The sequence below is a fragment of the Pagrus pagrus genome (genome assembly GCF_965226575.1).
Source record: "Pagrus pagrus genome assembly, chromosome: 5".
Classification (NCBI taxonomy): domain Eukaryota; kingdom Metazoa; phylum Chordata; class Actinopteri; order Spariformes; family Sparidae; genus Pagrus; species Pagrus pagrus.
This window is the reverse complement of record NC_140189.1, coordinates 34,193,272-34,217,178: the sequence shown is the minus strand read 5'-3', so window position 1 is coordinate 34,217,178 and position 23,907 is coordinate 34,193,272. Positions and strand designations below refer to the sequence as shown.

At 41.6% G+C, this 23,907-nt stretch overlaps 1 protein-coding gene across 4 annotated transcripts in view; it reads right to left on the bottom strand.

Annotated features, from left to right (window-relative positions):
• The window catches only part of gria2b (glutamate receptor, ionotropic, AMPA 2b), a 53,408-nt gene that overhangs the window by 15,650 nt on the left and 13,851 nt on the right, over positions 1 to 23,907 (bottom strand). For all 4 annotated transcript variants that reach the window (XM_084353529.1, XM_084353530.1, XM_084353527.1 and 1 more), the window contains exons 3-4: positions 11,057 to 11,296; positions 2,086 to 2,282 (exon numbers count right to left, since the gene is read on the bottom strand). In XM_084353529.1, coding sequence (XP_084209655.1) covers positions 2,086 to 2,282; positions 11,057 to 11,296 — 437 coding nt within the window. The remainder of the gene's footprint in view (positions 1 to 2,085; positions 2,283 to 11,056; positions 11,297 to 23,907) is intronic.

Here is a 23,907-nt window from a genome sequence, read left to right as displayed (position 1 = left end):
ACCGGCACCGAGGCTGTGGCATTGATTTCATTCAGCATCGGGTTAAAGAGACGTTGGCATGCTTTAAATGCTAATCGATGAGCCGCTCTCCTGGGTGAAAGGTAGAGTAAAAATAACCTGTTTACGTGCATCTGTTTTGCCTTTAATTGCAGTTTTGTTTACAGCCTAAATGAACAATTAGTGTAATTGTTACGGTGCCTTTCTACATCTGCTGGACTGCCGGGTCCGTGTGACAGTGTTGTTTTTCGAAGCGTTGTTTCAAACGCACATAATTCAACTGAATATCACTTTTGTCCTACAGGAGTAATTATGGGACGGTAGGGTTGTTAGCATTTCCTGCTGTCCCCCACTTAAAAGAAAAATATGGAGATCATTCCTTGTGTTATTTACACTTCTCAGTGCCATGTTCACATAATGAGTCTTTCTCCCTTCTGCATGAGCGTTTTCAAATTAAACGTTACGACCAAATACAAAGAGGAGTGTGTCAGTGATGTGCTTTAATTGTATCAAGCTTCTTTTTCTGTTCAGTTGTTAGTAAGAGTGTGTGGTTTTGGTTTGTTTCTTGGCTTGAATGAGTTTTGATGAACTGAAACTAAAGAACACAATCCACACAACCTTACGTCCTGATTCCAGCGGGCAAGACTCTGTGATCTGGCATGTGCGACATGTTGTCATGGCTTCCTTCCCCACAGAGAGCATCATGCCTGCATGATTGCTCATATTGTGTTTATTTCATCATTTCATCAGCATTTATTGTTATTATTTACAACTTTTTCTGAAGATACCAAGTCTGCACAGGGCGTTTTATTTTCTTGTGTCTGACTTGCCGCCTGGCTCGATCTGCTCTGTGCAGCTCGATGCGGCTGCTGTCCGCTTTTGTCAAAAATAGACTCGGCTCATTTCTTGCTGAGCAGAGTGGAGAGCTGCTCCTGGGACGCTCCTGAAACACACGGTGGCGTGCCCGGTGGAATTGTCACCAGCTCTGCCGGCAGCATTGCGGCCAGAACATGTTGCAGACTTGCTCTATGAAATCTGGTTCACTAACATCCTGTAAACTCCACTTCAACAATCGCAACTATTTAGCAAAATTCATATTCTCACTTACAGATGGGTCCTAATTTAACCACAGTTTAAAGAACTAGAAAGAAAGAAATTGTTAGATTGTGATGCCTGACATTATTGTTGTAATGCATCAGAGCAAATCACAAAATCGAAAATGATGGAAAATACAAAAAATTGCAACAAAACCCATCTCATACTCACTCACAGTCACGTCTTTAACAAATCGTAGTGGATTTAATACAAAATCAACAAAATTTTTTGTCTATTCATAAAATCCTTCTGTAAAACTATTGAGTCCATTTATGACAAACAGGGTTCACATCAGCCAAGCAAACACGACAAGCAAAAACCAAAACATTCAACGATAGTAATGTGATGGTGTGCAAAATGCAATCCAACAGCTTTGGAAAAGGAGACCCAAAATCAGACAAAATATATATTACTGTCAGCAGTGTAAGTGCTAAAAAGCTGAGGAACCGCAGCTATAGTTTACAAAAATCTATACAGAGGTAGACCAGACCAGACCAGATACTTGCTTACTTGACTTGCTGTCAAACCACAGGCCTGCCTCACCCAGTGTTTACTTTTAACATTAAATCCAAAACCCAGAACCACATGAATCCAATATGGAAAAGTTAAAAGAAGACAAACTGGACCAATCAACCCCAGTCTGACTCCTTACAGACGGCCACGTTAAGTGCTATATGTGTTCGACAGTTGAACATATGGCAGCAGCATCCAGTATTCCTTTATCTCAAACCTTGTTAACCTAACCCAAGATAACACGAGTACTGTGAGGTCTCAATTAATTTCTGTAATGTATTTTACTTACTGAAGTGTTCCTTCGATGGTTCATCAGGTTAATATCATACAAAATGCTTCAGATTGTTTCTTTGTTGCAGCGTACTGATGTCTAACTTGCTCTAAAAAGGGAATCAATAAGAACACTATGGAGGTGAATCCTCCATGTGTCCTGCTAACAGTCGCTCAAAACTACCAGACTGAATTAAAAAAACACTCTACCTGCTCCATGATGTCTTTAACTTTGTCCTGTTCACAGTCCAGGATCACCCTTCTCTCCTTCTTGTTCTCCAGATCTTGGAACAGTGAGCGGTAGGCCTCATCCTTCCTCTCATCCTTCAGGTTCCCCACGTTGATGGCTGTCACCTGCCACTTCCTCTCTGCCGCTGTGTCCAGAACAACCTGCAGTGTCGTCAGGCCTGAGGAGGAAAATAAAAGCAGAATTATTCATACTCTGTCTGACTGATTTATTCCCAGAATGCTTTGATACCGAAGACTTTTAGACAAGTTCTAGAGATATCCTGCTGACAAATGGGACCAGAGACATGAATTGTTTGTCTTTGTTTGTCTGCACAATATCCGTCTCTTTGTGGCCAATTTCCCTCAAAATATCCCTCCAGTAATGTCTGGGATGCTTTTTATCATTTTGTGTGGACTTATTGTATGGGCAGGTTAGAAGTGGCCACACAAAGGGAACAGAGCACAAACAGCAGGGATACAAAAAAATATGACAATAAACTCAAAACAAATTATGTGTCAGACTTTTTGGAAACCGTGTTGTTTATAGGTCTTTTATCGTCTGCATTCACTGTCTGCAAATTCAGACCCTGTGGAGGTTTTACAGAGACTCAACGCCTTATGTAAAGAGCTCATCATGATGAGTCACAGTTCTGCCATGAACCTGACCAGCATGTAGGACGAAAGTGGGTCTGACAATACACTTGACTGCATCAACACCGAAAGTTTCGTACTGCGGATTTATGATCGCATTTTCGAACACAACCTTTTGTGATTTTTTCTCTCAATTTTCGAAATGATTTAGTCATTCACAAAACAGTCTCTACTCAAGATCCACTTGCTCACTTGTTCTGATGGTTTTCACCAAAGCACACAGCCTGCAGCTGCTCGGGAAGTTTGCTCAGTTAGTCACTGAACTGCAGATGTTCCAAACTTCAAAACGGGAGACTGTCGGTGCTGAATCTTCAAGCCAACGTGGAGCTTAAACATCTGCAGTTACGTTAAAACTGAGCAGGCTTCAGCTGCTGATGAAGAGTGTATGATATGGTCAAGAGCACCACAAAAAAAGCGTAAACTAACCTGGCAACACTTCATTTTTTTGCAGCTTAATTTCAAACAAATATCTGCCCAACTTTTGCAGGTCAGTGAAGTGAATTAACCATTGACATTAATCAATCAATTAACAATTTATATGATTTTAGCAGATCAGTTTACTTCCCAAATGTATGTTTTTTTTATAATTACGCATGGTTGGCTAAACCCTCTCTCCCGTGCCCCCCTCCCCCTCTCCTGTGGCGTACCCCAGGGGTCAGTTCTGTGTCCGTTGTTATTCTCTATTTACATGATTCCCTTTGGTCATATTATCAGAAACATACAGTAACATCAGGTTTCACTGCTATGCAGACGATATGCAGCTTTCCATCTCCATCAGACCAAACGACTTTAACAACACGGCAGTTGTTTTATCCTGTCCCTCAGACGTTATATGCTGGATGTCACAAAACTCCCTCAAACTAAATGATTCCAAGTCAGAAATCCTTCTGATTGCTATTCTGTCTGCAGAAGTTTGGCAGAAACTGCAACAACTCCTCTCAGTTCAGTGGCCTACTGAGGGGAAGTTAGACAGAAACTAGTTTGAAATTAAAGTGGTGCGGTCAGCAGAAGTGAAGCAGAGAGAAGTTGGAAGTTTCCTGGAAATGTATTGAAGAGAAGCTCAGCTATTTATTGACTGATGGTTAGAAAATAGCTGAATATCATCATTAAATAATATTGGGGAAATGTTCAATACATTCTGAGCTAATTATTGTGGTAATTTCGGGGAAATCTGAAAGAAGTTTCAATTATGATTTATTAACTCCTTGCCATGAAATGAAATGAAAGTGTGACTGCTAACAAGCTCAATTTTGGTCGTTCCCTGTCGTCACCCTTCTCTCGGCCTTCAGGAAAGACAGAGACATGTGACTTCCTCCATCTCTCCCTCATCACTCGCTGGTTTCCCACCAGTGAAAGTGACTATGTTTAGTTGAAGAGCTCAAACAGGCTGGAGGAAACTTGCTCTTTGAAGAACTGGTTGAGTGTTGATATAATACTCTTTACATCAATACCATCCTTTGCACTCATGTTTAATTCTTTACCTCACGACCCGTAAAACGAATTAACAGACACACGCTGCCGTTTCTGAGTAATTCAATTACATGCAGCACCTGCCGATCAATCTGAAGCGCAGTCTGTTAAAGGCAAAGACTCCAGTCTCCATTTTAACTTGTATTCCCATCGCCCTCTCTATCTAGTTTCACAGCTGAATCTCCACTGATATTGATCCCTGGTCTGCAGAGGGCAGTTGGAGAGTGGTTTGATAAAAGGGTCGAGTGTTTCATTCCGCCTTGCTACAGCGAGGTGAATTACAGATGTAATCAATTTCATGCAACGCACGGCGGTGGTTTTATGATGGTGGGGAGGAAAATGGAGGCTTGCAGTTTTATCTGAATGAACTATACATCACAATTACAGTAAGGCCATTACGGTGTGGTTAAATTTGACTGTTTCATCGATGCTTATTAAATGAGATAATGAGAATTTAGAGAGATAAAAGTGATTAAAGTGAAGATGAAGCAAGGACCGTGCATTGATGGTGGTTAAGGTTAAATTCAAATTTTACATAGCTTGTGTCTTTGAACTGCACAGTATGTGAGGGTGTCGGTGTCCTTGTATCGTGCTCGGTCGTGTATAATGTGGCTCCATACTGTGAGACTTAAATGTAAAGTTGTTATTATAAAGGATGAGTTTTACATTTTGAAAGGCTTTTGCATTATATTTTGAAAAGGGTTCTGGTACAGTAGCCCCAACACTGTTCTAAAGAAATATTCATATGCGAGGTTCCTCGTTTAATGTGGGACAAAGCTACAGCTTCACCTACAAAACAATTAAAGAAGCAAAAAAATGTTTCACTTTGCAGACACAAATTCTCAATAACGTTATTTTAGTGGGTTTAATGGCAAGATAACGAGGCCTCAACAACAATATCTTGACCAGTGTTCTATGTTCGGGCACAAGGTAACCGGAGCTAAATCTTTTCTTCACTTTAATACCACCGGTGAAATGGACCTAACCATGTGTGAATGCAGCCACAAGCAAACTTTAAAAAATGGATACAGATTTGTCATTTTAGCTGTGGTAAGAGGCCTTGTGCATGTTGACAAAGTTTAATCAATCAGGTCTTTTGTATGAAGTACTCAGTAGTACGTAATGCATCACTCACTGGCAGAAGCGATTAGATACATTGTTCGTTCCATTACTTGCATTATTCAGTCCAACTCCATCAAACGTGCCTTCAGACCCACGTGCTGCATCTATTGTATTCATGATTAAACTAGAATGGCACCGAGTGCAGTCCTCTTTCATACTCATTCTTTAAACACCAGCCACCTAAATACGCCAGATTTTTTTCATTTTTTTATGATTCATTTTTTAACCCCCAACATGTTAAAGGAGCAGTTTGTAAGATTGTTGATTGTTGAGTCTCATTCGCAGGTCGTCAAATACTGATACTTTATTAAGTAGGTTCGGCTGGCCACTAACCAGAAACATCAGTATTTGATGACCCGGGAATGCCACTTAACAATCAGCCATCTTACAAACTGCTCTTTTAAAGGAGTGACTTGGATGAGTAACTGAAAAGAGTAATGAGTAATGCATTATTAGCCGTGGTATGTGTGGATTGAAGGTGTATTCTCAGTTTAATACAGCTTCACAGTCTTTACCGCTGAGTTAATACCCCCACAATCATCTAAAGGTCACGCAGTACACCGCTGTTTACACAACTCTAACGATTCGGCTTTCTTTTTCCACCCTGCTGCACATCAGCCGACTCCAGATATTATCTATGTATCTGTACAATGAGCCTTGTGATAACCGTATAATAAAAACCGTTGTCGCTGCTCTAAATCCAGAACTCAAGTGGAGACTTGGCTCCACTGATTTCCTCCGCAGTTCACAGACTGCTGCGTACTCCCCTTGGAAGAATGGCTTATTATCGCGTCTGTTTCGAATGAGACATATGTTATGTCCTGGCTCGCAGCCAACATTAGCCATCCATTCAAACAGGCACAGAGCCACCACTGCATTGGAGAGTTATGTGATCTCGCATTTACCCCGGAGTTGCCCTGCATTTAAAAGGTCAAAGGAGGATAACGGGACACAAGCTAGTGTGTAAAGTAGCTTTCCGTTATTGTGTGATTTTGAACTTCTTTTTTCCCAGTGAGAAGATTATTTCATCTCTTCTCATGAGCACATGCAGCCTCGACTGTAACAGCTTAACTTCACTCTCATTTATCACAACATCTCAACGAGTCGATGTACGTTAAAGTATGAGCATACGCATAATGTAATGCAGAACTATTGAAATAAGAAGAGGCTCATAAATAATGCATAGAGCAAAGCAGTTCAATACCTGCAAATGCAGCTTCATATAAGCTATAATCTCTTTGCTTCCAGCTATTGTTTCCTCGCTCATCCACCGTTGTAAAGGTCCAACATTTCTCCCCAGGTATACCTGTCCACTGTCTACATAATACCAATACCAAGCACCACTTAAATCAGTTGGTAAGTGGTTACCGGCTCTGTTTGCAACATATGGGGGCAGAGTTTTGTGCTCGCCTGCAGGGCTGCCATTAGAGAAAGAACTGGAATCGGCTTGGTCATTTTCTCAGGAGAGTTCATCCTCTCATAGATGATCGTGGCTAGGGCTAAGCTCCAACAGTAGCAGGTGAGTGGTTGACTGTGGTGATGGGCACAGTTTAGATGCTGAAACAAAACGTTGCTGAACAGCAATAGCAAAAGCCATAGTCACAGCAACATAATGGCTATAATCACAGCAAAAGGCGCACAAAGGGCTAGTAGCAGGTGCCGTGGTCGGAGCTTGGACATTCTACATTCTGTAGTTTTCCAGAAGAGTTCCTTATGTATTCAAATCTGAAAATGTCTAATTCTGGTCACATTATGTACGCTTTAAAGTGAAACTGCCATTCTCTCTAACCCTGTGATGAATGTTTCTGCATGATGCCCGATGAATAGGCCTCTCCTCTGTGACATGAGAGCTACAGGTCTGCGTCTGTTTGAACATGGTGAGGGGCGTGTCTGAACTACACCCCACAGGGCTGGCCAGTGGCCACACACAGCAGACAGGATGAAGCTATACGCTTCAGCTGAATTCACACAAAATCTGGCAATGAGGCACAATTCCATAGGATTGCGGGAATGTGTATTTCTCTGGGTTTGAACATTGTTGAAAACATTTGGGATGTAAATAAAAAAGTCTTGTTTTTAGACATTTTGCTGCAGAAATGTCAAAGATTTGGTAAGAATATGCACAAAAGTCAGACTGAGGACAGATCTGCATTCAGGAATACAAAAGCGAACGCTCAGAGTGCCTCCGCCCACGTACAAACATCCATTATGTCAACTGACTTACTGACAACAGCTGACAGTGGTGGTGCTGGTCCATCCATTAGTCTCAACGTGCTAATAGAATTTATTCTAACCAGTGGCAACTCTACTGCTCCTCTCCCTCTTTGACTGAGAAACACCCACACACTCATCCTTGCATCATTTACCAACCAGCTCAGTCACTTACCATCTCTCTCTCCTTCTCTCTCCACACTTTGGTTGCCATGGGAATGAGTGGATCACACTGACCTAATTAGACAGCCATGCAATGATGAAATATGCACAACAGGGCCTTCAGTGCCATCGCGGACGTACAGTAGAGACAGCAGGTCAGAGCTAGCATCAGCGCGAGGACGATCTGAAGCAGCTGGTGGAATCCTGCGCTCCGATTTCGGAGGGGAACGGTGTTTGGCTCTGCCGTCAGTCAGAGCGAGGCTGACTGGGGAAGATTAGCAATGGGTTGTGGGTGAAGAGGAAGGGGACCATGTGGAAAAGGGATGAGAGGGAGGGAGATACTGTAGATAGATCAAGTGAAAGCGAAGTGAGTGTGTGTGAGGGGAAAAGGTGCAGCGGCAGATACTAAGTGATGTGAAGCGATGGAGTGCTGAAGGTAATGCAGAGCAGAAATGCATTAAATCCCTCCCAAGCCATTGGCACTACACTGGGTATCCCACTTCTCCGAGCATAGATTCACTTCCTTTTATTTTTAGCCAGCGAGTGTCTTATTTAATTGTTCCTGTAAGCCATCTTCGAGCATTCATCAAGTGCCATTCAGTGGCCTCAAAGCGCTTTTTAAAAGTGATCCCAAAACTCCTCTGAAAATAAAAATAATGAGTGATTTTCTCTCTATAAAGGGAGGCAATAAACGGGCTTAAGAAGTGTTGCCCTTTTTAAAACGACTTTACAATGTAAGCCCACTGTAACTTGATACTGCTGAGGTCTTGATTATATTCTTCTATTGCAGTAAAAGTATTAAAATAGAACAAAACTTTATTGTTTCATTTTACAGTCCTGATGGTCCCTCTGTGCTGCAGGAGGCTGAAGGGTACGAGTCAGAAGAATCGTAATTAGCAGTCACAGGACGCAGCAAAGTGAGGTAACACAATCCCGTGTTCTTCAACCTCACACGTTACTTTCGTCTTTCTCAGCTGTCTCCAGTTTTAAATAGCCATGTTGTGTGATATTCAGACGCTGGATGTGAGTTGGAAAAACACAAAATTGCTAAGGCTGATAAACGATGTGTCCTGTGTCGAAGCATTCAGACAGTGAAGAAAAACGTCTGCGAAGAAAATTAAAATTTCCAGACTTATATCAGCATTGAAAAGAAGAAAAAAGTCACTGATGTAAGGGATCAAAGAATAGAGAGGGAATAGATTTGAATATGAAGTAAGTCTGGATATTACAGTTCGAGGGTGGATAATTTCTCATCTTTGACTGCCTCGCACAAAATCAATCTGTGATCTTATCCAGGATCGCAATAACAGGAGCACAGGCTCAGCCTAGAGACACGTTTACTCCTCATATTCCATAAGAAAGGTTTTTCTTTAATATCATTATTTCTGTATTAATGTGCAGAATGATAAAAATTAATGCTATTTTTCATCATGGACTCTTACGAGCCACAGCTATGGGAGTTAAAGATTGTTGAAGGCCTCAATGGTTGAAGGACTCGAAATGACAAGTTGTTCAAACAAGCAGGAATCTACTGAACTATCCACCAAGTTAATTATTATTGAACCACTAACCAGATAAGTAAGTGGGTTTGCATGTGTGTGTGTGTGTGTGTGTGTGTGTGTGCGTGTGTGTGTCATTTGTCTCCTCAGTAAACGGCCACATTGACCCAGAGGCCAACAATACAAGACTGGGTAGCTCCCAGGTGTGAATGTGAAGCAGTGCATAGCTGAAGAAAGACATGAAGTGAACGTGCAACAAACCAAAACAACATATTGGATTCTATTGAGTGGAAAAACAAAGTAAGGAAATGTATTATTACACTGCAACCAATGAGAGTTCCTGTTTTCAGTTCCTGTTAAAGGAGATATATAACGATCAATTTCAGGTTCATCATTTTATTTTGAGTGACGACTAGAAGAGGTTTAAATGCTTTAGTGTTAAAAAACACACCAGTTTCCTCATTCTGCTGCAGCTCTGTCTGAAACGCTCTGTTTTAGCTTCTGTCTCTTTAAGGCTCCCCGTCCCTAATACCCAGTCTGCTCTGATTGGTCAGCTCATACGGGCCTGACCCAGTACAGCTAACAACAACAGAGCAGCTGTGCTTAATGAATTGTCGTGATGATGTAGAGTGATGTCACAGAATAAAAGGTGGGACTGCTGACGAGACGTTTCAGGAGCAGTGTTTTCTGTGGGAGAGAGGAGCTTCTGTTGGCGCAGACTATGACCTTTTTCATTTTTAAGATCTTTTACATGCACAAGAACTTTTATGAAACACTGAAGGAAAGCAAAACAAAAGTACAATAGGTCTTCAAAAGCCACTCTGGTGGCTGAGAAGGTCTGTATTTAAAGATTCCTCCTTTTGGTTCTACTGCATGATATTTAATAACTATCCGCATAAATAACCCTGTTCACAGCAGACATTTTGACATTAAAGCAGGAAAAGCACAGGTGGAACGTCACTATGATGAACTTGTTTCAGGGCTGTGGCACTGTGCTCACTCACTGACATGGCTGACTGGGACACATCCTTGACGTTATTGGCCACACCTGTGCTTTTCCTCCTATGACGAGCCAAAATGTCTGCCATGAACATACAGAAAGGATTTCTAGGTAGATTTCTAGGACTCAGTGTTCATATCATGCACGGATGATGCAAAAAAGTCACATGTCTGCGAGGCACATCATCACCTCGACTGTACGTCGGACATGACTCTGCCTCCCCTCCCCTTGATGTTACATTAAACAGACTCTCGAACACAGCAGGTGCTATCGCTGATTGTATGTGACAAGCTGTTTGTAATGAACCAAAATGCCCTTTCCCTAGATGTACCTGTGCTGCGCTACATGCGGGCTGTTTTGCATATAACTGCTGCTCGTTCTGAGAAGCAGTTTACGCACGATTGTTGGATTGGATGAAGTCAAATCGCTGCTCCCTTTTCTGAGAGAGAAGTAATTACTTTGTTCATCTGAAGGACTAAAACCGCTGTCATGTTAAAATGAATTCAGTTGCCTGGTCTAAATATGTAGCTATATCCTCATATATATTCCATAAGGACGACTGCAGCTTCCAACAAACTCATGCTGTGCATCCAGACAGTGTTATAACCCCAGGATCTTTATTTTAAATTTCATTTGAGATGCCCAAGTCTCCAAAGATAGCGGGTAAGTCTGGCAGAATATTACGTAGAGTCATTAAAAATCTTGGGTTTTTAAATTTTCACTCACTGCAGGCTTAAAGGCTTAAAGCTATTTAGGAGGAAATTAAATGGGCAAAAGGCAACTTTTGGTTAATCTGATCCCGAAAGACGCCTTCAAGAAACACAAAATGGTGTCTTACCTCGATCACTGTCATACAGGTAGGCAAACTTGTCCCACTTGTAGTACTCGATAAGGCTGAGGAGGGGCCCCTTGATATCAGGTCTCATCTGGATGATGAACTGCTGATTCCCATCCAGAGGGAAGCTGGGGGTTATGAAGGAGACATGGAGCGTCCCGCAGAATGACGTGATGGTGTTGACAGACTTCTTGTCGTAGAATCCGAAAATGGCGTAGACTCCTCGTGAGAACTGTGAACAGACTGAAGCACAGGAGAGAGGTACGTTAAGGTAGAAGTTCAGCAAAGATCCTCTAAATCTTGTAGGCAAATACTTCCTTGTGTTCAGTCAGGAAAATCACATTTTTCATTTAAGAAACAAACTCTTCTGACTTTTATTTGTGAATGCTTCACAGCTCTCCGCTATAACTCATGACAATGTATGCATCCAAGACGTTTATTACAATCCTTTAGTGCACATGAGGGCTGCACACAAGCATTACGAGACGTCTCTTTCAGTCTCTCTTCCGGCTGATTAATGGATAGCTTTCCATAAGTACTGCCAGGGGAGTGCTTGTGTTACGGTAAAAAGATCCACTGTAGGCCAGTCGACGTGTGAAACTTTAATGAGTGGACCTATGACTTTTTGATACAGTGGGAATAAGCCATGTTGTGTACAGTACGAGTCATGCATTAACCAAAATACCGCACATTAATTCTTCATATCTGTGCTGAGGCATGATATGCTGTAATGGTGCCGTGTTGTGTTTGATTTCTGCTCAGGCATAAAATCATGTCAGGCTTCTCCTATGAGGGTCATGTAGCAGAGTGCATGTGCTACGCTGCGCTGCTTCACCGCCACCTATTAGCAGTAGATGTGTCCGCGGTACATTATTTAACGTCCTTAATATATATTCTTAAGAGGCCCTCCTAGTTAAATGATTGTAGTTGTTCATTTAATGCCGCCTGCCTTCATGAAGACTGTGGGTATTTGCATCTCATTATTTGTATTACATCCTCATCTTGTTGACTCTGCAGAATCATCTGTTCAATCATTCATGACCCGTGCTCAGGTACATACAATACAGTGCCTTTGCTGGCCTCTAACATTCATTATGCACGGACCAGAGAAGTGCACTTCAGATTGAAGGTAAACATGGCTGGATGCTGAGTATGTCAGTAATCCTGAGGTTGCAGGCTGTTTCTCAACCAGCGCACCGGGGTCAGCAGATCGGCATGTTGCTTGTAAATGTGTATTGATCAGATGTAAGTTAATCAGGCTTATTGACGTGGACATATGTGTGTTCCAGTGTAATAAACTAATGAGTGATTTCACTCTCCACAATATAACTGTGATGACTTGCTGACGAAGGGAAATGGAGTGCATACATCAGATATTAGCTCGCCTGGCGTAAGTAGGCATCCTGCCACTTCTGTACCGGCTGTGGCAGCCATCATTGATGAGATGCACTCATGCTGAGCTGCATAAAGACAGACTGCTGTGGTCTGAGCAACATGGGAATGAGGGAATGTTTTCAACACAGTCACGTAGGAGCTTTTCTTCAGCCTTTATTTAAAGAGGGGATGCTCTGGAAAGGTTCAATTCCTGCTTTAATTTTGTCACACGCCTGCACAGTGAGTACTCTTAACAGCCACTTTCTTGTACCGTTAGGCACTGAGCAGCTTCATTTGTGGAGTTTGGGTCGAAATTAACAGCAGGTCATTAAACTTTGTCTCTGGTAAATGAATCAGGCAGTCTGCGAGATTCAGTCCTCGTCTGTTCTCAGACGTTGTCCCTGCTGAACGCGACAGACACACTTGGACCGTGAAGAACTTAAATTAAACCTAAACTAATTCATCCTGTCTCGAAGAGGGTTATGAAATTATTCCAGGCACACTTGGTTCCAGAAGTAAAAGTCATTTTCTGCTCAGACAGAACAGTGGTTCAGCAGGTGGCTGATAGTTGGAGCACTGCAAAGGCTTGGATGGACAAAAAACTGTGATAATTTACCCGAAAATGTCTGGTTCTTTGATAAAGAAAAAGAACGAAGTCAACTACCACTCCCAACGAGTGCATTTCTCTGTGCATCAAGGTTCTGATCCTGTCACATGTTGATGGTCTGCAGCTGTTAGAAAACTGATAACATGCACCTTAAATCAACTCACTTTCACATGCAAGGTACTAATTTTGATGTCTGCTCCCACTACAATGACGAGGCAGCTGAATTCACAACAGTTCTGATTCATGTCTATTCTCCATAGCAACAGCTATTCACCATAGCAACAGCAGCCAGGGCTCATGGGTATTGTGGTATAAAGAGTCATTTGCTGTACCGAAGTAATGGAGAAAAAAAAACTTGAAATAACTTAAAATGGTGGCCATAATCTTAATTTATATTATTGTTACATTATCAGGACAGTCCTGGAGGATAGGAGGAAGGAGACGGAGGAGATTATTTAAAGAAAATAATTGAAATGGGAATTCAGATTACATACGTCTTTAACCAGCAACTCAATGAGAAAAGTGACAAAGATAGTGACAAAACATTATCAAAATAAAATCCTGCTAAAAAATGTGGCTCTCAGGCGACAGCTTCAGGTCGGTTTCAGCTCATCTTTGCAACAGTTTCCACAGTAAACGGTTGAGCACACTCCTGCACCACTGGTGCAACGTAGGAAGTTAAACCACAAGAAACACTGACATGTTCAGGCTTGAAGCTGCTCCTTAATGAAAAATTATCAAATTAATCAGTGATTAATATATACTTGGCAGGTGATTTTCTAAGTTAACCAGCCCTTGGCGAGTGAGCCAAAATGTTAAGAGTAGGTCGAATGCTCCACTCAACGACATCAAGCAAGATTTTGTGATGCAGAAAGTATGTTATTCATATACTTCAACCTCAGATTTTCTAATTAGTCCAGAGTGCTGAAAGCATTCGCTCCATAATCAAAAGCTCTTTGAGCTTAAGGTTACCCCAACAGCCCCTGCTGCCTCTTACCCCTCAGAGTCCTCAGAAATGCACTGCTCAACAAGAATGGGCCAAAATAAGCCGGGGCAAGGCCAGCTTTCATCGCCTGCCAGTATTCATGTGCTTCCAAAGTCTTTACAGATTCGTTGACTCGAGCAATTAAATGTTCATCACAGTCATCGGAGACAAACCGTTAACAGCAGTCCGATCACCTCCATCAGTCTGCGGCAGCGTTCCTAATCTGTTTAGCAGATGACATTGGCCGGAGCTGTGGCCGCAGAGAGATCAGGCCTCATTAATCTAATTTCACTTTTGTCTAACCGGAGCTAATAGAACCCAAAATGTGTCGTCGTTCACTGCCAACATCTGATGGGAAAATGATTTTGTACAATTCAGCGAAGAGGATGAAACATTCCTCAGAGGAGAGTTGAGGTTACATGTATTTCATGGCACTTATGTTCCTGGGTAACAGCTGACTGAAGGGAACAAAGCCAGAAAGAAAGAAGTTAAAAATTATGCTGAAAATTTTTCATTTAAATTCGGTTTCAGGAATAAAGTTTTATGATGTCGACAGATTTTCACACACACACACACACACACACACACACACACACACACACACACACACACACACACACACACACACACACACACACACACGAGGTGAACACGTTACCAGATGACTCTGTCACAGCTGGTAACAATTTCTTATAAAAATGAAGCGAGGACAGTACTGATGACACTCTGTGCCCAATTCTCACCAAGAGGATACAACATGATCATATCCTTTGTTTCATGTTTTCCTCCTCATCCTTCCTTCTCCATCATCACATCCCCTGTATCACTGCATTCATCTACTATAGCTGATGAAATCATCTTTGTTTATGTTTATGTCACATTTTGTGTTTTGAAACACGAGAATGATACGGACTGCGTGACAAATCCCACGTTTGTTTCTCAGACGAGGAACAAAACTCCTATCTCATCATGGCATCGAAGAGGAGAACAAATATGTTGTAGCGCTCCTCACTGCCGCCCCCTGAAGCTAATAGAGCTGTAGAGTTTCCTCCTGTCTCTGCGTCACTCTCTCCATTGTCGAGTTTCTGAGGCTTTCTCTGCTGACACCCTCTCTGCTGGTGAGCTTGCTGAGTTCGACCAGGATTAAAACTCTCTGAGCTCATGCTTAGCGACTGGATATCCCCACGACTGTGCAGCAGCTTATGCCAGAGCGAACAGTTTGACAACATGTTACTTTATTACCAAGTGTGGTGATTCACATCCAGAAGCAGTGCACCGCCCGTTTCTGCATGCAGCGACCGCTCAGAGAGGATTTTGTGCAAGAAGTTTGTGATGGGTTGATCTACGTGTGCCTCTTCTGTGAGGAACTGAGAAATGTTTAATTAAGGAAGAAAAGCCAGCCACAAACATTAACTTTCAGAAACAGTGAGGATTGTTGAAAAAGCCATTAAGCCTCGGTCACATCTGACTGCTTTTCAATGAAACCAGGCAGCATTTGCCTGCAGAAATCCCCCTCTGAACACAGAGGAAAAGAAGTGACTGGGTAAATCTTTTTCTTAACCGTGTTGATGAGGTCACTCTAATTATGGACCACGAGCAAAATGTTGAAACAAATCTTGTTGTTGCTCACTGCCGGGTCTGTAAGCTGCGGTCTGGACCCGCTTTTCCCTCCATATCTTTCTGTTCGAAAAGATAAAATGAGAAAAAAAATGCAGTTCTCACTTAATCTGGGAATGTTCAAGTGAGATAAACACACTGAGGACTTGGGGACTTGTAATCCGAACATTGTAGTTTCAGACAATAGTGCACAGTGAATAGAAACTGTACGTGCACATGTGCATGTGTGTCTGGTTTGTCTGTGTTCAGCTGTGTGAGCTGGTTGGTGTCAAAACTCCTCTTGGATGTTTTTAATGGGTCTTCTGTGAACCAGTGAAGTCAATAGCATTGAGCTTTGTGTTGAAGACAATGAACGACATAAGATGAATTCCTAAGAGAAATCTGCACATGTAGAAGCAGAGCAGACAGCCATGATGCATATTACTGGATGTTCCAGATTTATTCAGCTGCATTTAAAATATCATTAGAAATATTGTATTTTTTAAATATATATCCAAGCTGTGCATGTGTTTTATGCACTTGCGCTGGCTGCATGCGGGGCTGGTTTCACTGACTCGACACTCACAGGTGAAACTCAGGTGAGTCACAGTGGGGGTTGTGAGTGAGGTTCATTCATGCGTCGTGTGCCCTGAGGAAGGACGTACGCTCAACCTTCACATTCACATTCACATGCACAAAAAATCTTTTATTTGATTGGTCTATCAGAAGCAGCTGTACGAGGTTAAAAATGTGAATTTTCTAAATCCAACATAATGAGATTAAACTGCATCAACAAACGTGTACTCAAACTTCCACATGGAAAACAAATATATATATATATATATATATATATATATATATATATATATATATATATATATATAAAAGCACTCATCAGACACTGTGTGGTCATCAGAAGGTCCTGATCACCTCATTATCAGCAGTGTGTTAAATTTGTCGCAGCAGTGACTCTGGCACTGCGTCACCTTCCAAGGAGAAGGTGCACCCTGTGAAATATATTTAGCCGTCCCAATTAGCTGACCTCGTTTTCACCACCATGGCACTGAAGGCATCTCCACCACTCCACCACTGTTTACACCACTGCTCCGTCACTGATCAAAGATAAAACCTGCATAAATTAACTAATTGGCTAATAAAGCACCCAAACTCAGCTCACATCTAACACACCAACATCAGTAAAGTACTTCTTGAAAGGATGACAGCTACTGGTATTTATTTAATTAATTTTTTTATATTTTTTTTTGTGGAAAATTAATTTAGTCTAATCATCACTAATGAGACCCAACACTTACAGATGTGTACACCGAGGTCTGATGAGAATAAAATGGACAAAAGTCATTATTTTTAATATGCTTAAAGTTCACAGTTGTCATAATCTTTGTAAGACATTAGCAATGTTTTCAAAATCATATTTAAAACCACCTGAATCAACTTTTATACAGAGCGACTTGATGCTGTTGAGAACCTTGGCATGAATTAGTCCTTTAATTTAGTGCCAGAGTCACATTTTATTGAAAAAAGGACGTTCATTAAACCAGCAGTGGACAACATCTATGTGATATTTAATAGAGGACCAACAGAGGCCCAGTGCATCAGCAAAATGATGAATCAGTTTAACACACACACACACACACACACACACACACACACACACACACACACACACACACACACACACACACACGTCACTGTGGTGATGATCATCAGCAGTCCAGTCACAGCTAACAGAACTGACTGTTGGATGTCTCACCCTCCTCGACACTTCTGTTCTCACCACACAGAAAAGGCCTCGAGACTTTGGGGATTTTATGTAAAACTGATCTGTGGCCCGTTGGCGAGGCCGCTTAAAGCCACCACACCTTCTGTCAGAGCGACCTGAGCACATTTGTCACTGATATAGTTGCTGCGTGCCTACAGTCTGACCTTGTATGTCTCCAGCAAATTAGACAAAGTAGGTGGTTTGTCAGCGCCTTTCCAAAGTGACCCGTATGACCGGTCCAAACACAACTACACTGCTACACACTGTTTAAAGAATGGTTCAGGTAACTAAATCCTCTTTGGTTAAAGGGCCGTCCATGATAACTATAATGATATCGATATGAGTATCCACAGTTATGAACGATGACATGTCGGCAGCTTACTGTAGGAAGATGGTTCTTGACCTGTTACTGCTGTAGGTTGCACGAGGATATGGGTTCACAAACTCTCCAAAGATGAGAGGAGTTAGGAGAATCCAACACTCTGTACAAGAGCTGCCATCTTTAAAAACTAATTATTCATCAAATCGCTCAGATCTCAAAGATATTGTTTGCCACAGTCGTAGTTATGGTATGAAAACTATTTATTAATAGTTTTTGTTCTGGTGTGGACGTCCATCGTTCAGGAAAACAACATGTTGACTGTTGCTATGAAACAGGAGGAGAGAGCCACAGTCCTCGGTCTCAAAGCCTCTTCACATCCTTTTAATACCCAACCAACATCTCCAGCCTTCTTAAGACTTGTTGCATTATTACAAATGCAAGAGCAAAATATTCTACCTTGTCTCATAGAAATTACATTAATTTCTAAGAAACTGGCGTTATGTTTCTGACTTAATGTATTTGTTGATTGCAAAGTATTTCATTTGTTATTCATGAATGTTATTTCCTGGTAAACAAAAGCCAAAACACTTAATGCTGAGAGTTAAATAACAATATTGATCTCACTTTCATGTCTGCATGCTAAGTATGTATCTGCAGCCTGCAGCTGGTTGGCTTAAAGGGTAAGTACACCAATTTTACACATTAAAGTGTGTTTACAGGTCTTGGGAGTACTTGTGAATGAGTTAAAATAGTAGTATGATACATTTTGTGGCTCCAGAAGAAGCTGCATGTAATCTGATAAACTGCCTCCAATGATGTCACTCAGTAATTAATTTGCATTGTGGGTAATGCAGGCTCTTTGTAGTACTTTCTCACAAATGCAGCAGTGCTCCCCACGACCTGTAAACTCCTGGATTTGAGTAGAATTGGTGGCGTTACCCTTTAATTTAGCATAAAGACCAGTTCTGTCCAAACATAACAAAATCTCCTCACCAGCAGCTCTGAAGCTCAACGTTTGCATGAGAACTGCTCACAGCAAAACTAATGTGGACTGTAAAAATACCCAGAATTGCAAGACTTCCCTATTAAATATAAAATGTTTATTTTTCCGCTTCATCCTCGGCTGCAGACACATTTCAAGCATTTAAAAAAATCATGTTTTAGCTCCCCCGGGTGATCTCCACGCTTTTAGCGTCTTACAGAGGCCTCCTGTCGGTCTTCCATTGCTGCAGGTGAAGCAAGGACAACTCAAAGAAACCCAAATCATTTCTGTCTTCCTAAACGCTCGTGTAATATCAGACTCCTTCTTTATTAGGTATTTGCTTCCCTATCATTAAACCTCAGGAATAGAAAATGTTCAGAGATGTCTCTCACTCGAGGCTCTGACACAAGAATAATTTTTGAGACTTTCATCTTTTCTTCAGATCTAAATTAATATGCTGTTTAGCCCTCAGCTGAATTCCTATTCTCACCATTCCCAAAGGACTTCTTTAGGTTAAAGGATTATAAAAGAAACAATGTGCTTCAACATGCTGGAACATGCAACACTTCAGGAAAGCAAAATGTTTATCAATAACCAATGAAAGATGAAATTCGTGGTGCGTAGGCAGCGTTTTGTAACTTCGAACAGCTTTGTCTGCAGCCCATAAAGCATGATCTGGTTTCTCTCCCTCCGAAGACTGTTGCCAGGGTAACATATTTCAGCCATGTTCCCTCTCTACTCTGCAGAAAATATTCATCTCATCTCATGTACAGCAGTGTCGAGGCTTTAAATGTCAGGGAATCAACCACATGGATTATATTTATCAGAATTAACATAAATACTTCATGTGAAAATAGTTTGAAATGTTTCGGAAATCAAACTTCTAAAAAATCTTGTCATTATGAAACTCTGTTGCCAGCTCTCAGTCACGTGCTCGAGTGGCCGATAGGAAGACTTGTGGGAGGTGTCACTGTGGGCCGGCGAGCCCCACTGGGAAGTGTTTTTGTCTGCCTCGGAGCAGCTCTTCCGGCAGCTGGTTTCGAGAAGAACAGTACCGCTCAGTTCTTATCAACTTCTGACCCCTCCTCCTCCTCCCATCTCCCATCCTATCCCTCCCTGTCTCTTTCTCGCTTTCTCCTTTTGTTCACTGACCTGTTTCCTGAAGGCTTTCTGACGGGGCCGTGGATGGAGGATGGAGGTTTCACAAGAACACAGTCTGATGAATGCTCTCTATGCTGAGCACTCGATCGTTGTACAGCGCCCCCAATTTCCCTATCGTCGTTTCAGCTCTGCCTTTTGTTGCTCTGACTTCTGAATGCTTGAGGGGCAGAGGGTGGGGGGCTGGAGGCTGCCCGAACAGCTCATCCACGCCTGTTATTGACTAGGATGGACTGCTGACTAAAGCTACATCACCTACTACTAACTAACAACGAGCTGCACCAGCATTTCTCCTGTCAATTTGGAATCGGTACCATAAATAACATGAAAACAGCTCCACTGATTTTAAAGTCAGTTTATTAGTGATGATCAGTGATAACAGTTGTGTGATTCTGTTGCTCTGGAGGAGATTTTTCAAGACTAAAGGAAATAAAGCCATATGATGTCACCGGGGTTATCTCCTCCTTCCAGTCTTTTCCAGTTTACTCTGGAACAAAACGATACCATCAGGTTGCATTGATGCAGGATCCAGACCAGACCTGGACCTTGACCTCAGCAATGCTCCTGAACGCAGGTATCAAAGAGCCATAAATCTTCCTAGATTCATTTTGTCTCAAGCTGTTGCAGAGGTGCCCTCAGACCTCTCCTATACACACTGACGTTTGGAGTTATCAAAAGAAAATTGTTTTTATTTTGCTCCAAATGTGGAAATTAACTATTGCAACCATCTTCTGGTCATCCCAAGAACAAGGCTGAAGCACAGAGGAGATCCTGCCTTTGCAGTTGTAGCCTCCCAAATGAGAAAAAATGTGCCTCTGCATGTCGGGCAGGCCACGATACCGCCTGTTTAAAGATCTTAAAACATATTTGAATCCTTTGGTGTTAATGGGAATTGCCTCTCTGTGTTATTGTCCTGGTCTTTGTGTTTTTACTGTGCTGGGTTTTTTTAATGGTTTTTGCTGTTTAGCGATTCTGCAGCACTCTGGTCAGCTGCTGTTATCTTATTCCCTCACTTTTAGCTCATTATGAGATTGCTTTTCCATTTATTGTCCTTTTCTCTTTGTGTTTTTGTTTGTTTTTATGATTATTGCTATTTTTAATTGTACAGCTCTTTGGTCTTTGCTTTTTAAAATGTGCTTTCTACAGTGGCGAGTCTAGAGTCTGTTGGTTTCCATTATCATTATTGCTATTTAATTGAACTATTATTTCCAGTTTTGGCACGAGTAGAATTTTTTAAAATATGAATAACATTAAAAGTCTTAACAATTAAAACTTATATTAATAACTTAACAACGTCAACATTGTCACATTGTAAATAACCCACATTTTAGGGTCGGTGATCATCAACACATAAAGCGCCGAGTTTATCATTGTCAATGCAAGATGTGCAAATATAAGTGACCGTCTGGTCCTTTACCCTCATTTCTGGTTTTCCTCTCCTAATGTTGCATCTCTGGGTTTCTAAATACTTTATGATTGGGATGCATCTGTTGGAGCTGTCATGGTTTTGGTTCCTGTTTTATTTCCCATGTTTTTCTGGCTTGTCCTTAGTTGTTGTATTACTTTGGTATTTTCCGTTGCCTGCTCTTTTGCTGCTTGGATGTTGGACAGTGGTTATCAGCATTTAAGCCTGCGTTCTGTTCTTCTACATGCCTGCTCGCCTCTGTGTCTTGTGATTGAGTCCATTTTTATAAACATAAACGCGACAGAAACAAGCTGGACTGGCACATTTCCTGTCACCACAGAGGAGGTAAAGTTCCCTCCAGACGATTGAGAACCACTCTGTTTTAAATCTGTCTTTTGCAAGCCCGCTGAATTTATGGAAGTGCAATTAGACCCTTTTAATCTAACAGCGGCATAATTTGTGGCATGGTTTATGATAGTGTAAATAACAGCAGCTAGCTAATACCTTCTAATGAAGCCAAGAAAACCCCACTGCCTTTGAATTATAAACAGTTTATATTTTAAAGAAACACAATTGTGATACTCAAATCTTTGTTGACATCTATTCTTCCAAAAAGATCATATAATATTCCAACTAGTGGCAGTCTGTAAGCAATGCTCACAGTAAATTATGCAGCGTTTGATTATATTTCCTATCGCAAAAACACAGACTTAGTTCCGTTCTCACATGTTAGATCTGAGAAAGAGAAGCACTGTGCTGTGTTTCTGTGCAGCGGCACACCGATCCTTCCCAATAAGCACAATACAGAAATCTTCAGCCGTATTGATTCTACGCAGTCGGCACATACATCACACACGGCCTCTTTGTTCGCATTTCATCTGCCTCCTGTAATAAAACATATCGTACGTCCACTGACCTTTAGTGGAAATACCAAAGCAGACTTTGGATCGGCTGTTCTATTGTTCTAATGATCTCGGGACCTGCCAGACCAAAATTAGTTACATCTATAAAAACACAAGCTTCATCCGGCATCTGAGGGAGCAGCTGCCATAGAAACCAGACACTCGGTGTTTGCTGAGGATGAATGAGGATCAGCTGAAAGCAGTGAGACAATATACATGATCCTGATGGCTCCTGTTGAAGCTACTTTTCATATCATAGCTGAAGCAAATTGAAATATTTAAAAGTCGCAGCTTAATTAGTTGTCCCAAACCCTTCTCTCTCTTGTTTATCTCACATTCGTTCTCTCCCCAAACCAGTTTTTTCCTTCTGTTCTCTGTTCTCTCTCATTACAGGAACCACAGGGGATGAAAGATGGAGCCACGAGATCCCATCATTGAGTAACTTGCGACCTTCATGATCATCACCTCCCTGGGTCGTTCGAGATGACCCCGGGCCTCTCATCAGCTCACCATCTCCATTTGACCCCTGACTCACTGTCTCTTCATTGGCCTTTGGTTCATCTCTCTGTCCCTGACCTATCACACAGCCATTTATCCATCGCTCCCGTTCAGTTCTTGGATGAATAACTTCAGAGGTGATGTGGTTGTAAAAATGGTGTTCGTGTAACTTGTAGAAACTACAGCAGAGATGAGTCTGTGTGGTTATTTGAAAATAGAGCTCGTGCCCATCAGAAAGAAGTGTTCTCTTGAGCCATTATATTAGATTCATGTGGATTTACATTATTTTTTACCATAACTCTGAAAATAAAAGCATGTATTTCTTAAATGTGTACTAGCCAGGGCCGCGGCCATGCAGCACAAACAAATAGAGGAAAAACAGGAAAAATTAGAAATAAAAGTCTGTCTCTTATAGAGGCCTGTTTCAAACGCTGTAGTTTAGGTAAATACTTCAGTATAAGTTTATAGTATACTATACAGTAGAGGACACAACATCATTAAACATTTCTAAATGCCATAAAGGAGATGATGAGTTGCACACTGACTGTTATTTGCATGAAACATCCTACTGAGAGGACGACAACAACATTTTTCATCCACAGCTTCCTCGGCTGCTTAAAACACTTTTGACAGTGTGTCTTTGTCAAAGCTTACAGACTCTGAACTAGTGCCAGAGAAAGTCTCGGAGAGGAAGATGGAGATTACGCAGTACTTGTACTTCAAAAGGAAGCAAACAGAGTTGTGACCTTCCAGTGGCCTCGGTTCTCAACAATAAAGAAAGCATTAAAAAGTAAGATGGAGGTTGCAGCAGTCGTCCTCTTCATGGGTTTGATGTCTTCCTCACCGTGGGGGATTTTCATGCAAATTTGACGGGCCAACACAGGCTGCTTTGTTGTGAAGGCACAGAAACTTGTTACGTTGACAGAACACTGGACCATGTCGTACTGATGTTTGCTCAGCTGTAATCTTTTCACATGGTTGAAAACTAAATAGCAGTGTATTAAGGTATTTAATGTGATTAGGACAGTGATGCACGAAGACATCCTGAGGATTACGGATGGTTTTTCTCTGAGTAAGTTATATTCTTAACTGTGTCCAGTCAAACTTCCCTTGATTGAGCAAGTAAAGATTAATGTGTGTGAGTTACAGGTAAAGTCTGGATAATGAATCTGCAACAAGTTTGCAAAGTGATGACTCATCACAGTTTACATCCATTATATTGGATTTGAGCGTGGATCAGATACT